The 16,875-nt window shown below is 37.2% G+C and overlaps 1 protein-coding gene across 6 annotated transcripts in view; it reads left to right on the top strand.

Moving 5' to 3' along the window:
* Positions 1 to 16,875, top strand: part of TSPAN5 (tetraspanin 5) — a 73,465-nt gene that overhangs the window by 19,359 nt on the left and 37,231 nt on the right. The window contains exon 1 of one of the 6 annotated variants that reach the window (XM_072405596.1): positions 8,182 to 8,269. The exons of the other annotated variants lie outside the window; for them this stretch is intronic. Within the exon in view, the coding sequence (XP_072261697.1) occupies positions 8,267 to 8,269 (3 nt within the window). The 5' untranslated portion in view covers positions 8,182 to 8,266. Of the gene's footprint in view, positions 1 to 8,181; positions 8,270 to 16,875 lie in introns of those variants that run through there. 6 annotated transcript variants of the gene reach the window in all.

Below are 16,875 nucleotides of genomic sequence, written 5' to 3'. Positions count from 1 at the left end.
TTTTTTTTTTTTAAACAAAGTATATCAGTCGCACTAATTTGCTTAAGCTAGGTCCAAACGTGCAATAATTATCGTTAGAAAACGAAGGACTAACGATTATGCACGATTTTTTTGAACGATCACATTGTGCACAATTATGTACATGCTGTAACGATACGATCGTTTGAACGATGCAGGAAGTGACATGTAAAAGAGAAAGTGTACTGCAGAACCATCTACGATCACTGATCACTGCGAACAATTAGATCCGCCGGGACGAACCGTCGTTTCCAGCGACAATCCTTGTTCAAAGTGTCATTGTGCACTTTTTTTTATAACGGTTATTGAACGATCGTTAGTCGTTCGTTTCCAACGATAATTATTGCACGTGTGTACGCAGCTTTACACTTGTGACATGTGGCCAATCCTACAACAGGTCCCTATGAGGGATGTTTTTCAGTGACCTGGGCTTAGTGAAGTCCTTCAGAATGTTTTCATAACCATATAAAGTCCGCAAGTGACTAATTAAAGTGTAACGGCATCCAAATTGTTTTGAGAGAGGGCCTTTTCTTTTTAAAAATGCTAATTGCCTGGCCTTCATGGTCCTCAATCACCAATGTGGATTAAATATACACAGCAAATAAATGTCAGACAAAATGCATATTTCTTAATTTTTTACTGATTCTAAGAAAGCATTTTTAAGACAGATCATCAACAGTATCCTACATAATTCTCTTATGGCAGGTACACTCTTCAGCTTCATTAAATTATGTAGTCTTAGAAGAAAATTTGCTCTATAATTAAGCCACGAGACAGATAAACTAATGAACTGCCTTGATTATATAATTAGGCTGATAAAGGTCAGCTATTACGTCTGTTTTGTCATTATTTTTTATCTTTATTAGTCCTTTTATAATACTGTCATTATTATTTCTTGTAAAAGAAAATTCCACCGCTAGGCACACCTTAAAGTGCCCATCAGGAATCAGCCTCCACTATCTCAACTTTCCCCTATGGTCTTGAAAAGCAAGTTGGCATATCTGTTCAGTAAGTCAAACTATGTTATTCATGTTCAAAATTCAGAGCTGTCTTGTGAAAACTTCCTGTGTTATCTCAAAGGAAAGTATGAGTCCAGAGTTGTTATCTGGAAGTAACAGACTGATTAGTCTCTATGTTGTGATGACTAGGATGAAAGGGTTGGTCTGAGTAGTTTAGAAAAAGACATCTGGGCAGGACTGATACCACTAAAGCCAGTAAAATACTTCATATTGTCAGTCAACAATAGAACATAGGAACTTTGAATATGATCAGTCAAATTTTTATTTACTTGCAGTTTGTAAAGGGATAAATCATAGAAAAATCTGTGTAATACATTCACTTTTTTTTTATTTTGCCCTGAAATACACTATAAAAAACACTCTACAAATCCTACAGCAGCCTCTAAAACCTTGCTACCATTTGTTTGATAGCCAAAGCTAAGGTAATTTTAAAGCCTCTTTCGGATTTGAGATTGAAAACTGCATGGTTAGCTATGTCCAGGCACCTAGCAAATTGCTTCTGTCCGTTCAGGAGCAGCATACCTCAATGTTTCTGCAAGCAGGTGCTTTTGGGATTGCCATGCAGTTCTTTCCCCAAGAAATAGCACCAGGCAACCAAAAGCGATTTGTCGCTGTCAGGAACCGCACCACTATTTACTGCCGCTGTAATTGCATGCACAAAATAGTACCAACTGCATCCAGTAGGTTGAATTGCGATGGTGATTGAGCCTGCAGTTAATTGCAGGTCCAAAATGGCATTTATAGTTGTGCAGCCTCCTTACCCCGTCCTGTCTCTTGCACAGGGGGTCAGTAACATTATCTTTAGGCTGGTGATTACTTAACACATTTCAAAGCCTCTCTATTTAGGAAAATAACACTTTTTGAGATTCTGATAAAATAATACTTTGTTAGATCCAGAGAAAATCATGCTCCCAGAGCTGTTTATTTCATGCAGAAAGATAACGATAACACAACAAAGTAATATCTATGTTCGGTAATTGTTATTATATATATATATATAATAGGAGGAAATGATTAGAGATAAAATGAGGGAGTTAAACTGATCCATCTTGGTAAATTGAGGCTTTTTGTAGTCTCTTCTTTGTTGATAAGGCATAACAGGGGAATAAATTATAAGCATGAATATTTTTACAATGTGTAGAATTGCCTATTGTAATGTATTTGCTTCTTTTGTCAGCATGATTATGAGTTATAGCAACAGTAAGAACTCTGGGTCTGTTATGGGATAAACATTCTAAAGACTCACCTGGGTCATTTAAAAACCTTCTTATTCAGCAAAATATGTGCTTTATCACCTGCTGGGAACACACATGTTTTAAGATACTCCTAAAGTCTTAAACTTAAATAATGTATATCTAAACAATTCTTCTAAAAAGTTGATGATATACCATTATGCTCCCATCACCGATGTGTTCCCACAGTGTAATTCTGAGTCAAATAGACCCCTTCTAAAAGCATAGCCTCCTTGCCTCCTATGTATGTGTTCCTATTGTTTTCTAAAAACCACACCAAAGCATTCATCCAAAAGGTTTCCTAGAAGAAAAAAACAAACTTTCATAGAATAAGATCTTTTAATCTTTTTATTCATAAAAAGTAATTTTAAATTGCTATGTGTTATGCCTAGCACAGGTACAGATTGCTCAGCTCTGAATCTATCATTAACTTTTTAATTATTCTGCAGATTCCTTGATCACTCCGGAGCTTTCCTCAATGAGGTGCCACCATCTTTGACCTTCTTCTTCCTTCTTCTGTCTACGTCACCCGATCTTGCACTGCACAGGTGACAGAACCCGCTGTAAAGGGGAAAAAAGAGTGCTGATCCCACTGTGCATGCGTGAGATCAGCATTTCTTTCCCCTCAGTGTAGGAAAATCCCGTGGGATGCGTGACATAGATATCCCGGGAGGTTCTGCGCTCCCATTCAGTCTTGATCACCTCAGCGAAGGTGAGAAAGAAGACAGAAGGGGAAGGTGCTTTACTCTTTTTTTTTAAAAAGGGTGTTGCCGTTTAAAAAAAAAAAAAAAAAAAAAAAAAAAGAATTTCTCCCCCTTTATGTAAAGTAAAAACTTTGATCTTTGTCTGCTACAACTATAAAGATTATTTTTGACTTGACTGACGGTATACTGTACACTGCGGATACTTCTTAAAAATAGTTTTGTACTGCGTCAGGCTGATGTTTTTTTTTATTTTAGCCATTTTTAGGCTTGTTCGGTATGATTTTATGATCTAATAAATTAGATGTGTGCAATCAGAAGCTACATTTATTGATTAGCCGCTTTTTAGGACTGGTGACATTTAATGCTGAATATTTTTGCTCCAGCACATCCATCCCTGAGCAGCTGCATTCCCACAAGCATGAAAACCTCTCTATGTATTATCAATGTATGCTATTTTGTGCTGTCTGGGGTCCCACTTAATGCTTCTGTGAGTCATAGGAAACATGCAGAACAAGTGAGATTGGGGCAGGGGTTTTCATCTGAGGATACTAGTAATTACAAGTGTTCATAAATAAATGCTGACTGCAAGATCGTCAGCACATTAGATTGTTCTGTATTTCCAGCTTTTAATTTTAACAAGGTAGATATGCAAATTTGAATATCATGTAATGGTAAAAACAATACATAAAACACTATCTGCATTTTGAGGGAAGATTTTTGGCCTTTCTTGCCTAACTACCTTGTAGCAGTGTTGTTTCAGGGTTTCAGCACAGTAGGCAGTATTGATCTGTTCAGTACTTCCCCTGTGGATCATGCGTGTAAGGAAGCAATCACTGGCTATCTGAACTAACCCCTAACCAGCCAGTTTGCAGACTCCCTAACCAAATGATTGTGCTCTTTTTTCCCAGTCATCAGTTGCTGCCTGTTGTGTTTTTTTGACCACCATCAAACATTCCATCTATTTACAACATTGCTAAAGCTTTAGGAATCATCATACAAGCTGTTGACGATTGTAATGTATGAGGCAATATTTTTCTCCTGTGTTGTCTCTGTCAGCCCACAAAGTTAAGGTTGAGGTATAGTCCTGTTTTACATAACATTTTTTGTGTGTACGACCAGCTAAAATGCTAGCTAAAAGTTATCTAACAGTTCTATAAAGCAGAAGCAGTAATGTTTTGTTGGCAGTGGGCTAAAAATTTAGAACATTGCTAAGCAGTAGGATAAGAGTAGTGGATTAAAATTCCATGCTGTAAGGCCACAGTAGGGGACAACCTTAAAATTGTGTCTATCTTGTGAATTACAATGTACCTTGACGTGGAGGATTATTATTTGTAAATTGTAGTGAATATGTACAAAAATAAATCTTTCTAAATTGTGCTTTGCTTAGCAGCATGAGCATAATTGCTTGCTTTGATCATTGCTGTAAATTATCATCTGATGTTGCCAAACTTTCTCTCCCAGCAGTCACTAAATACAGAAAAACACAGTATGGAGCTTTAATGCCAACACCAAGCTCTCTATATTTCTTATGTGTTTTCTTTAATTTAAATAGCACCAACATTTTACACAGAAGATTGACTGCTACTATAGACATGCAGGCCACCAAATACTAATGTAGTTTTACATTGAAGTTCAGCATGTGTAATCATTTGGAAATCAGTGGTCAGATTTTATACTATCCATCCTTCACTTCGCCATATTTCAGTGTGCACATGGAATTTGTGTGCTATTTGCAAGTGATGCAAACATGGAAAGACATGTTGCTTTGCCTATTAAACCCAATGCTTTATAATGTAGTCCATTCTTTTTTTATTGTGTCCAGTCAAATTGTGAATTTCAACATTGCATTTACAACAGGGACAGAAGCTCATTTGATGTTTATTGAATTTTTAGACTGAGGCTGGGGGGGGAGCCTAGTTCCTGGTTTCCACAAAACATTTCTTTCCTCAGCCTTTCAGTTAAGTAATACCCAGCACTGTACGGTCCAGAAGACAGGGCACATAATTTAAGTGCAGGGCATGAATGTTCTTCCCCAACACATCCTCCATTCACAGTGTGCTTGTTTAAAAAGAAAGGCTGATGACATTATGTCAGTGTTATTCTATCTATCTGTACAGAGCTCCAGGCTGAGCAAAAGAGAATCCTGCAGTGTCATGTGACCAGCCTGAAGACTTCTGAAAATATTAATATTAAACACAAAAATATTATAATTCTGCCAGTACGATCAGTAAAAAGGGCAGTTGAGTTATCGTTTAAAGGGATGATTACTATAATTGTAAAGACAATTGTCCTAAGTTGGTGGTATATAAATTATAGGATAATAATTATAAGAATGCTAAAAGTACTTTGGAGTTGCATTCGCCATGGATGTAGATCTGTGTAATACTTTTAGCAAACCTAAAATTGTATTATAACAGAACTTCAGAATATCAATAAAAAGAAGCACTTCTAGAGTACATAACTATCCTAAATTAAATATTTCTGTATTTAATATATTCTTCATGTGTTGCTGTGCAAACTTGTGTTCCTTTAGCTTTTGGAAGGTATGAAGTGACCATACTACATCATGTAATGTGGTACACCTAATTCATTTTTTTCTTTTGATGTTCCTTGTGCTTGGTATGGCATTTTTGTGGCACTAGTCAGTTCTAATTTTGTACAGTCCAGACATGTTTTCATGAAAGACCCTGCTGAATCCTGAACTGAAATACCACAGGAAGCAACTTGAAAGCCTCAGGAAGATTCATGTGACAATTGAGCTGTTTCTAGACATCTCCAAGTAGTATCTTTGTCTTAGGCTTGTCATCTGGTTATTTTTATTACCTAGTTTCTGGTGGTGGCACAGTCTACATAGCTAACAGCTAGAGACACCTGATAAAATGATGTTTAATAGTGGACCAAAAGACTACTGGTTGACTATAAAATTTTTGTCGAGAGTTCATCTTTGATTTAACCATTTATATCTTTGAACTAAATACAGTTGCATAAATTGATCCATAATACAAGTGTTGGATTCAGGCGCTAATTAACCCCAAGATGTAAGAAACTGTACTGATGGACTTCAGCTTAAGCCCAAACTGAAAGCCAAGTGTTGTGTTATGCCTGTGGGCCTGATTACATTACATGGAGCAGGTAAATGTTATTTATGCGATACACAAGACTTTATGGGTTGGTCTGGGGAAATAAAAGGTGCAATTGTAAGCTGGAAAGGGATTTGTAGTAATTAGAACAGATTTGTTTGTTACAAAACAAGATTGAGCCAACTAGTTCAATGAATTAGAATATGCAAGATTTTATTCTCTATATACTTTTTGCAAGATACCTATTTGTAAGCCCCTCATGTGTGGACATCCAAATCCTGATGAGGTCATCCCTTTTCTCGCCCCAATAGTAAGCATGGTCCTGTAACTAAGAAAACTATCACTGGCTCCAAGAGTTGGCCCTTTCTTCCCCAGTGAATACTACAGCACATTTTTATGGGAAGCTAATAAAAGGCAGGGTAAGGTTCATGTGCTTGCTTCACTAGTAAAATAAATGTAATTATTTATAAAAGCCCATCTCCAAGCAAAACTATATTCCATTTCCTCCCCTACAATAAACCTTTTTACAGTCCTTTCAGAATTAAAAAAAAAAATACATTGTAGAACCCTTTCGTACTCCATAATGGGTACATCTGCATCCCTTGTCAGTATGTTTCCGGGTGTAGGCAACCAGTAATTCAGTACTGCAGTTTTGTTCATAATCATTATTAGTAATAAACTGTTTTTATAAAATTAACCTATTCCACAGGACAAGGGCTGCAAATGACAAACTGATACAAACTGTGACACAGGAGGAAGAGAGGACGCTTCCCAAAAGAGCTTATCCGTGCTGGCTGTTCCTGACTTCTGCTGGTGTCATCATTACAGTTGGTCTTTCAAATCACAAGAGGACCCCACCACTGGATAACTAATAGGAAATGTCCATGTCAAACAGGCGGTGACTTAAGCAACTGAAGAAAGAAAAGGAATGTCACAAATTTTGTTGGGCAAATTAGAATATTTAGCTAGGTTTTCTTTTTTTTCCCCAAAGAAGAGTGTAAATGAATACGTTGCTTGGTTGAATATTGTCCTTTTAAAGTCTGTTTTTAGTTCAGCTTAAATGCATTTAGTGAAAAGCGTTTGACATATATTGATTTTACTCATTGCTTTAAATGTGATGCAGTGGTGAAGAAAACACCATGCCAGTAGCTATTGGGTGAACATTTACCATTCCAAACACAACAAAAACCAGTAATGTGTGATCTAATATGAGTCACAGCTGCTTCCCTAAGAAGTGCTTGACATGGTGCATCCAGGCTAAGGAAACAAATAAGATTTCTGCTGGAGTGCTCATGAGCTAGTAAAAAATCAAGGCATACAGGAACAAAAGCGAAAGGTTTTTCTAAATGGAAATTATTCACAGGAAATATTTGTGTGCGTTTTATTCCGTGGTATTGTTTTTCAGGAAAAGGAGAGTTTGTTTTCAAAAGCAAGCCATCTTCCTAAAAATAAGCATTTGTATAACAGAGACATAAAAACAATTTCACAGTACTTATGTGACAATAGTATTCAAAGGAAAGGAGGTGATTAACATGTTGCTTGTGGTCTAAGATGAGGATCAGGGGTCCAGAGGTTGTCAGTCATAGATTGGATTAGGCGTTACCAATTCAAACTTTATCTGAACTAAGTTATAATTGCATGTCCGTGAGGAATCCACACATTTCCAAACATAAAGATCGATAAATTAACCTTTTGTTGTATCCAAATTTTGTGTGGAAGTATACACTCCTCAATCCCCTGCATGATGGAAATACTGACAAGGCTTTCAGTCCCAGCATGGCATAGAGAGGCAGCATTTGCTTCCAGGTTGGGTGGCTGATGTGACTGTTATCTTGGGAAATCACAACTTCATTTAATAAACATCACTACTTTCTTTGTCAAGGCTTGTATAATGCAGCTCACACTGTAATACAAGTACCACTTTTCTTCTTAGGGGGCTAATTTTTTAAGTTTTTCAACAGTTTTTATTTATGTAAACAGGTTGAACCGAAAATGATGTTATTTGTGTATATAAACAACCCTTCATAAATATGTTATATAATATATACAACCCTTCATAAATATCTCAGGGATGTGTGTGTAATAGCATTTTATCCATCTGCTTACCAGGCTGTACCTTTCATCTTCTGATCAGTCAAGCCCATGTCCTTCTCCTCAACCCGCTCGGGGGTACACTGACCAGAGCCGCCGACCACTGGTGACCGCTGCTTTTGATGGTAAACAGTTTGTGGATCAGAGCAATTTTTACTTTTTCACTATCATATGGCTGGTCATATGGCCTTGCTTTTTAGACCGATAAAATATTTTTTTTGATGGTATAGATAGCAAAATGTCATTTTTTTTCTATGAAAAAGAAAGTACTGTAAAAAGTATACAATTTATACTGTAGTTTGTTGTATTTAAAAAAAATACAACGGCATTTATTCTTGTGTAAAATATAGAAAAGAATGACATTTTAATGAACAAAGAATGTCATATTTATTTGCAAAAGGTATTTTTATGTATTAATTTTTGTACATTTTCTTGTTACGTGATGTTGTAAAAAGTAACAAACAAAACAAATAAAACTTTAGAAAGAAAAACAAACAAATATCTAAGGCAAGATGGGGCTAGATGAACAGTTGGCTAGGACTAATTAGGAAGAATGGGCTAATTAAGAGTTCAATATAAATACATTACATTTGTTTTTAAATGCTATGTAACTTGTAAAGTTTCCTTAGGTGATGTCATCTGCAAGTGTTACGTGCTTGTAACCACATGCTCACATTCACCAATTAGTGACGGAAGGGTCCTATTAGTGTCCACTGAAGCCCAGTTTTTCATTAAAAAAGTCACTGTGGCTTAAAGCAGAACTAAATATTAAAAATAAAAATCGGCAACCAGACAGGATATATAAAATAAACTTAAGCTGCGTACACACGTCAGAATTTCTCTCCCAATAATTGGCATCGGTCAGATATCGGGCGAGAATCTGGCGTGTGTACAGTCGGCGTCGTTCATCGACCGTGGTTCCGTCCTGGCAGATCCAGGAACGATGAACGACGACCGATCCTAATGCAAGGGAAGGGGGAGAGCGCGTAGCAGGGTGCCGCTCTGTCGCTCTCCCCCTCCCCTCTCCATAGAGCAGAACATGTACAGCACCGTTCATGCATCATGTAGTCCTTTGTCGTTGGAAAGGATCGTGAAAGATCCTTTCCAACGACAAAAATTGCACGTGTGTACGCAGCTTTACTTGCCTTAAACCCACCTGTCCTTTCCTCTTTGTGAGTGCCAAGATCTTCTCGATTGACCAAGTCGGGAAGACATACCTCCTGAGCAAACACACTTTTAAAAAAAGGTCTCACAACTGTTCATTTACAAGAAGGTAAAATATTTCTCTTTCTCGCAACCATGACAACAGTAACAGTTTGTGTTTAGGATAATCCAGAATTCTGATCCTCCTGTTCTACTCTAATATGCTCATGGCTTTTCCTGGATGCTTGAACAAATCCTGTGGTCAGATCACAGGCATCTCCTGGAATTTGCGAGTTTGGCACAATACTTCAACATTGCATGTCTGATAAAATACCACTAGTCGTATTTCTTAATAATACACTGGTATTGATTGTCTGATTAAAGAAGGTCACGTTAAATATATACTACTGTGTTGGGGAAGTGTTTTTAACAAAAGAGAATCATTTTATTTAATTATAGTTTGCTTATTAAGTTCACCAGGGATTCAACATAGATTACTTGTATCATATATTTTAGCTTAAGATCTTCATTGGTATAATCAGGTATCTATGTTTTCACATGCTTCAGGTCAACAGTTCCAGAAATTCACATGTGTCTGATGCCAACTGTTTTGTCATAAATATGCCCCCAAAACGACCATATTACAAAAATTAGTTTCTGCCAAATTATACCAGTTATGATGCACACATCTCTTTTAACACCTTGAAATCATTTTCATGTTTTTAGGGAATTATTACAACCACAGTTTGCAGTAAATTAGTATAATCAGGAAGTTGTAGAAGTTATAATATCTAAAAGCGAAATAATTTTGCATTCCTAGAGGATACATAGTGCAGATAATTCATCGCATGTCTTCCTGCTCTAATCAGGTGGTGAGGGTATCATTTGCCCCTACCTGTGAAGCATACCTGTTGAGATGCTACATGTTGTAATTTGTGGTGCGGCAGTGAGAGGTTCAGTACCACCAGCTAGTGGTGCCAAAGGGCTCCATGCATCCATTAGCCACAGGTTGGAAACAAGGGTTGTAAGCAGTGCTGTCAACCAGAAGGAGTAATTAAAGATATATTGGCTTTATAATTTATTAAAGCTTTCTGAGACTGGAGAAGTTAGACTATCATGAGAGAACCTGGGTGATCCAGCTAGCCTGGAATTGATTTCTTAAAAATCATTCGCTATATTTTTTCAATCCTGTAGCAGAGCCATTCCAGTTTTGCTGGATCACCAAGGTTCTCGGAAAAACGTCTATCTTCCCCAGTCTTGGAGAGCTTTAATACATCAGGCCCATTGTCAGATACATGACTATGTATTAGTTGCTCACTACTGTGATAATATTAGGTTAGAGTGTCTATTGGTTGTATTTAGCAAATACAACTTCATTTCAGAACTCTGGCGTGCATTCTAGTAAAAAGTCCATTATAAATATAGTATATGTTAAATAAATGTTGACAGTCCAGGATTAAATAGGTTTTTAAAATCCTAGACAGGATGGGAGTCAGATGTTTAATAACCTGGACCTCTTTCAAAAAACAACTTGCTATACGTACCTGATGAGCAGAAAACTTACTCACTTTTTGGAGCATATTATCATAGTTCATATGGAAAGCACAGCTGCACACACAATGCAAAAGCCAAAACCAGACCTTTATTAAAACAAAAGGTTTAAGATGTAGTACTTGGCAATGATATGAGGACCTGGATTTTAGCCGAATAATAGAACAAAATGAAAATTCTGTTTTCAAAAGTTCTGAAGTTTTAGCAGTGATTTAACCAGACAACAAACTGTGTGCAGTAACTTGTAACAATTGGGTCCCCATTTGCTGTTATGTGCTCTGTAGTCTGAGATTTGATTGGCAATTTTGGTTAAATATGTGATTCATATAATCATTGCACTGCAACTCCAACAAAATAGTTTCATCCTAAAAAGTTACCTTTACCTGGTGCCCCCTTTTATATTGATCAGGGGTCTATTATTGAATGGCAGCTGTACTGAGCTGAGCGTTGCTTGTTTCTAAATATGCACAGCAACAGGGAGTGAGGTTTAGCACTATAAGAGGTAGCTTTGTGGGCCATTTTATTTTCAATGCTGGTGTTGTTCTTTAGTTAGGCCATCTTCTTGTTCACTGTCTCAAATATCCGACGTCATTATATATATATTTACCAAGTATTTAGCAAGTATTTATAATAATAGCAGGAAGTAGAACATTGTGCTGTGAATTTTACATTTCCAGATTTATTTTAAATCACCTTGTCTGTTAGCATGACGAAGAAGAGCTAAAAATAAAATGGCTTACATGATAAGAACCTTAAGCATACGTTACTCAGCAAGGACTGTTCTTTAACTAGCTGAACACCACGGATGGTAATTGTTTTTAGTAAAATAATTCCTAAAGGTTAGGAATGCTTTCACAAAGAGGCAGAATGTTTAGTAGTGATGCTCACATTACATCAGTGAAAGGGACCAGAGTTTGTTTTTTTCTGGTATTCTGTCCCAAATAGTGACCTAACATATAATAATTACAATTTTCAAATTATAAATAAATAAAGACAACATAAAAGAGATAATAAAATAATATTAGTTAAAAAAATATGAAATAGCTTTCATGTTACAGACTTTTGTTTAAGCTTCCTGGCACTTCCCACAATACCAATTTGTGGTTTCTAGACTTCATGCAACATGATGCAGATCACTAAGAGATACTTGCTGGGAAGTGGATGAAGACTGTCAGCAAATGGAATAGGGGGGTGCTGGACACTGCTAGAATGTGGCTCCAGGCAGCAGGCAGGACTCCAGATATTGTAGACAGACAACAGATTTTGGATATTGGAGTGGCAGGAACTGGTTTTAGGCTTCCAAGCTTGCATTACGTCAGCTGGCATAAGTGAAAGGCAATCAGCCTGGTGGCTGCAAAATTATTTAGGGCAATGCGTCCAGCTAAAAGGGCTTATTAAGAACGATTGCTGTGTTTTAGCTGAATCTGATTTACTAATCGATTGTATCGGCAACTTCTGAAGTGCAATTATCTTTTTGTTTTGGGGATGGAAATTAAATAAATGGGGCTAAAATCAATGCTGCACATGTTCTAAACAGTATGATACAGCAAAACGAACCAAATTGTTTTGCTCCATTTGTATTAAATAACCAATTATTTTTTTGTGTATTAACTTTTTATGGTCTACCAAATGTGGCATTGCAGGGGGTGTTTTTTTGACCACATTTTTTTTATATAAAAAGTATCTGTCTTTTTAATCTTTTTTTCAACTTATATATACAGCTAGCATTTTCAGATGAAAGTGTATAGAAGAAGAGGACCAGTGGAGCCACGTGTATGCAAAATATGTACAATCCCTCGAGTGGGATGATTGCCAACCCTGGTAGTATATTCAACAGAACAAAACAGAGGGGACAAAAGAGGGTTTTTGAGGCAATTTAAATTATATTCAATAATCAATATACAAACAATAATCAGTATGGTTCCGCCTAATAGGCAGAAAAAATTCATACAAGACCTTCTAAATTTCGGTTCTGTCAATTTTTATATAATAGCAAGACTAGACATTTATCACCTACTGTACAAATATTTAGTCATTATCAGAAATAAGTTTAGCTAAAATGGCTTTACGCCGACGCAAAATAAGCGGTGGAACAGTCAACCGGTGCCCGCAGCTTTGTTACCTGACGCGTTTCGCCTACATTAGGCTTCTTCAGGGGTAGCTGTGCGCCTTAGCATGTATAATCTGAGTGCATTAACAAATAAGAGAAATCATAAGTCTAACATACATACCATAACATAACATACCAGTATGTTGCTAGTATATACAGTCAATATAAATCGTTAGGTAACATAAAGCATCTTAATCACATAAAAACGTTGGTATAAATATGAGAAACATTGTGAAGTTTTTAGAAAAAAATAGTAAAAAATAAACCTAGTCATCATAAGTGCAATTATAAGTATACTTACGTTAACCTGGATAAGGAGTATTATGAAGTAGGTGAGTTGTGTTGAATGGAGATACAATTGTCAATAATTGCTGTATATATAATGGAATAAGATATATGTTAAATTGGTACTATATTATTAACATTAGGTAGAAAGAAATTTTTAAAATATGAATAGAAAGTTACCTGGTCTCAGGAGTATGTCAGAGAAGTAGAGATGTGGGTCGCCTAAATGGCCCATCCATCCAACGTATTGGTAAGTAAAGGGATCCCACAGTAATGGAATCTTAAATAAATGGTAAAAAAAAAGTTGCTAGATAGTATATCATCAAGAGTACTAAGTATTGACCCAGTATCATCCATAATGTATTGACTATAATTTCCATGTTTAAATTGGAGTACTAATTATTGGCTAATATTGAAGTAAGGCTTAGTCTACACGGACTGTTTCCCCAGCGTTTAACCTGATGCTTTTTAAAGCCCATGTTTGAAGTCCCCATGCACTCCAATGGGCTAATCTACACCAGGACGTTTCCTTCAGGCACGTTTTTGAGCGTTATCTTAAACGTTGCTTGCAACATTTAAAAAATTAAAATGCTGGATAAACGCATGAAAACGCTTGAAACCGCTTCTATTGAACTCAATAAAGGCTTTTTTAAGCTTTTTACGAAAGCTTTCATTGAAAACAATCGGGGCTTTTATAAACGTTTTTAGCAGAACTTTGGACTCTGGAAGCCCCCTTTAATAAGGAGACTCCCAGATCTCCACCACCCCACCCTGAGGAATGAGTACAGGGGTACATAAAAACCCTTACTCATTCCCTGAAAGGGTTAAAATATATGTAAAAAATAGGACGAGGCTTTAATGTTAAATTATTTTATTAAATGTGTGTGTGTTTGTGTAACTAAACTTTTTTTTTTTTTACAGGTTATCCCAATGACAGGAGGATTCCCATGGCTGCAATCATGACATGAGCACAGCTCTGGGAATCCTCCTGACAGTGAGGCATCGCTGACATGAGAACATGTCACAGCTCCTCTAGGGCTGCGGGAGCAATCAGGGCAGCGGAGCTGTCAGCATAGCAGAGCTCCGCTGACTGCTCTGCTCCCTGATTGGCTGAGGAAAGGGAAATCCTGATGATTCTTGAGCTGTCATCAGGGTTTCCTATTTCTTAGCCAATCACAGAGCGCTAGAGATGAATGGGCACAAGGCTCCCCATTCATGTCTAGTGCTGAATGGCTGAGAAACGTAAAACCTCAGCCAATCACAGAACACTAGGGGAGAATGGAGAGCCTTGTCCTCATTTAACCCCTAATGCCCTGCGATCCCTCACTGTCAGGAGGATTCACATGGCTGTGCTCATGTCAGGATTGCAGCCCTGGGAATCCATCCTGTCATTGGGATAACCTGCAAAAAAAAAAAAAAAAAAAGTTTAGTTATACAAACACACACACACACACACACACATTTAATAAAATAATTTAACATTAAAGCCTCGTCCAATTTTTTTACACATATTTTAACCCTTTCAGGGAATGAGTAAGGGGTTTTATGTACCCCTGTATTCATTCCCTAAACAGGGTTAAAAGTAAAACTTTTATAAACGCTTATGTAAAATCGCGGCAATTCGAGGTAAAACGTGTCATAGGCATTTATAAAAGTTTTTTAGCATTTTAAAATTAAGCTTAAAAAAGGTTTTTAAAAGTGCATAAAAATGCGTGAAAAGTGGTAGGAACGTTTATATGCGTTTTTAAAACCGTTCATGTAGACCCAGCCTAAGGCACATAAAAAAGTAAATAGTAAGTACTGTTGCGTGTGCAGTAAGTCTAAGAGAGCATAAGAAGGGGCATTAATGAAGGTAAGGGTACATACCCGACGAATGTCACCAACTCGTTAAGGTGTGCTGCAGCAGCGTCCTCCTGAGGATAGGATGCATGCCCCAGGGGATTCCGGAGCCAGCTTAGCATTTTCAGATATTGACAGAGACAACTTTTTTCTAATTTTGGTTCTGTACATTACCACAAATAATTTTAAATGAAACAACTCAGATGCAGTTGAACTGCAGACTTTCAGCTTTAATTCAGTGGGTTGAACAAAAAGATTGCATAAAAATGTAAGGAACTAAAGGCTTTTTTTTAAAACACAATCACTTCAATTCAGGGGCTCAAAAGTAATTGGACAAATTGAAAAGCTGAAAATAAAATTTTCATTTCTAATATTTGGTAGAAAACTCTTTTGCTGGCAGTGACAGCCTGTAGTCTTGAACTCATGGACATCACCAGATGCTGGGTTTCCTCCTTTTTAATGCTCTGCCAGGCCTTTACTGCATCGGCTTTCATTTGCTGTTTGTTTGTGGGCCTTTCTGTCTGAAGTTTAGTCTTCAACAAGTGAAATGCATGCTCAATTGGGTTTAGATCAGGTGACTGACTTGACCATTCAAGAATATTCCACTTCTTTGCTTTAATAAACTTCTGGGTTGCTTTGGCTGTATGTTTTGGGTCATTGTCCATCTGTATTATGAAATGCCTCCCAATCAATGTGACTGCATTTATGTGGATTTGAGCAGACAGTATGTCTCTGAACACCTCAGAATTCATTCGGCTGCTTCTGTCCTGTTTCACATCATGGATAAACACTAGTGTCTCAGTGCCATGGCAGCCATGCACGCCCAAGCCATCACACTGCCTCCGCTATGTTTTACAGATGTGGTATGCTTTGGATCATGAGCTGTTCCATGCTTTCTCCATACTTTTTTTTGCCATCATTCTGGTAAAGGTTGATCGTGGTTTCATCTGTCCAAAGTATGTTTTTCCAGAACTGTGCTGGCTTTTTTAGATGTTTTTGAGCAAAGTCCAATCTAGGCTTTCTATTCTTGAGGCTTATGAGTGGCTTGCACCTTGCAGTGCACCCTCTGTATTTACTTTCATGCAGTCTTCTCTTTATGGTAGACTTGGATATCGATAAGCCTACATCCTGGAGAGTGTTGTTCACTTGGTTGGCTGTTGTGAAGGGGTTTCTCTTCACCATGGAAATGATTCTGCGATCATCCATCACTGTTGTCTTCCGTGGATGTCCAGGTCGTTTGACGTTCACCGGGGCTTTGTTTCTTTCTCATGATGTACCAAACTATAGATTTTGCCACTCCTAATATTGTAGCAATTTCTCAGATGGGTTTTTCTGTTTTTGCAGCTTAAGGATGGCTTGTGTCTCGTGCATGGAGAGCTCCTTGGACTGCATGTTGTCTGTTCACAGCAAAATCTTGCACATACAAGTGCACCCCCCCCCCCAAATCAACTCCAGGCCTTTTATCTGCTTAATTGATAATGACATAAGGAAGGAATTGCCCACACCAGTCCCATGAAAAAGCCTTTGAGTCCAATTACTTTTGAGGCCCTGAAATGAAGTGATTGTGTAACAAAAAGGCTTTAGTTCCTCTCATTTTTATGCAATCTTTTTGTTTAACCCACTGAATTAAAGCTGAAAGTCTGCAGTTCAACTGCATCTGAGTTGTTTCATTTACAATTAATTGTGGTAATGTACAGAACGAAAATTAGAAAATAGTTGTCTCGGTCCAAATATTTTTGGACCTAACTGTATGTGTATCTCAAAAGTTTGTGTCTATTTGACCAGTTCCAAATATACCTAATA

The sequence above is a fragment of the Pyxicephalus adspersus genome, chromosome 3, assembly GCF_032062135.1.
Source record: "Pyxicephalus adspersus chromosome 3, UCB_Pads_2.0, whole genome shotgun sequence".
NCBI lineage: Eukaryota > Metazoa > Chordata > Amphibia > Anura > Pyxicephalidae > Pyxicephalus > Pyxicephalus adspersus.
Note: the sequence above shows the minus strand (reverse complement) of the source record. Positions and strands in the feature narration are given on the sequence as shown.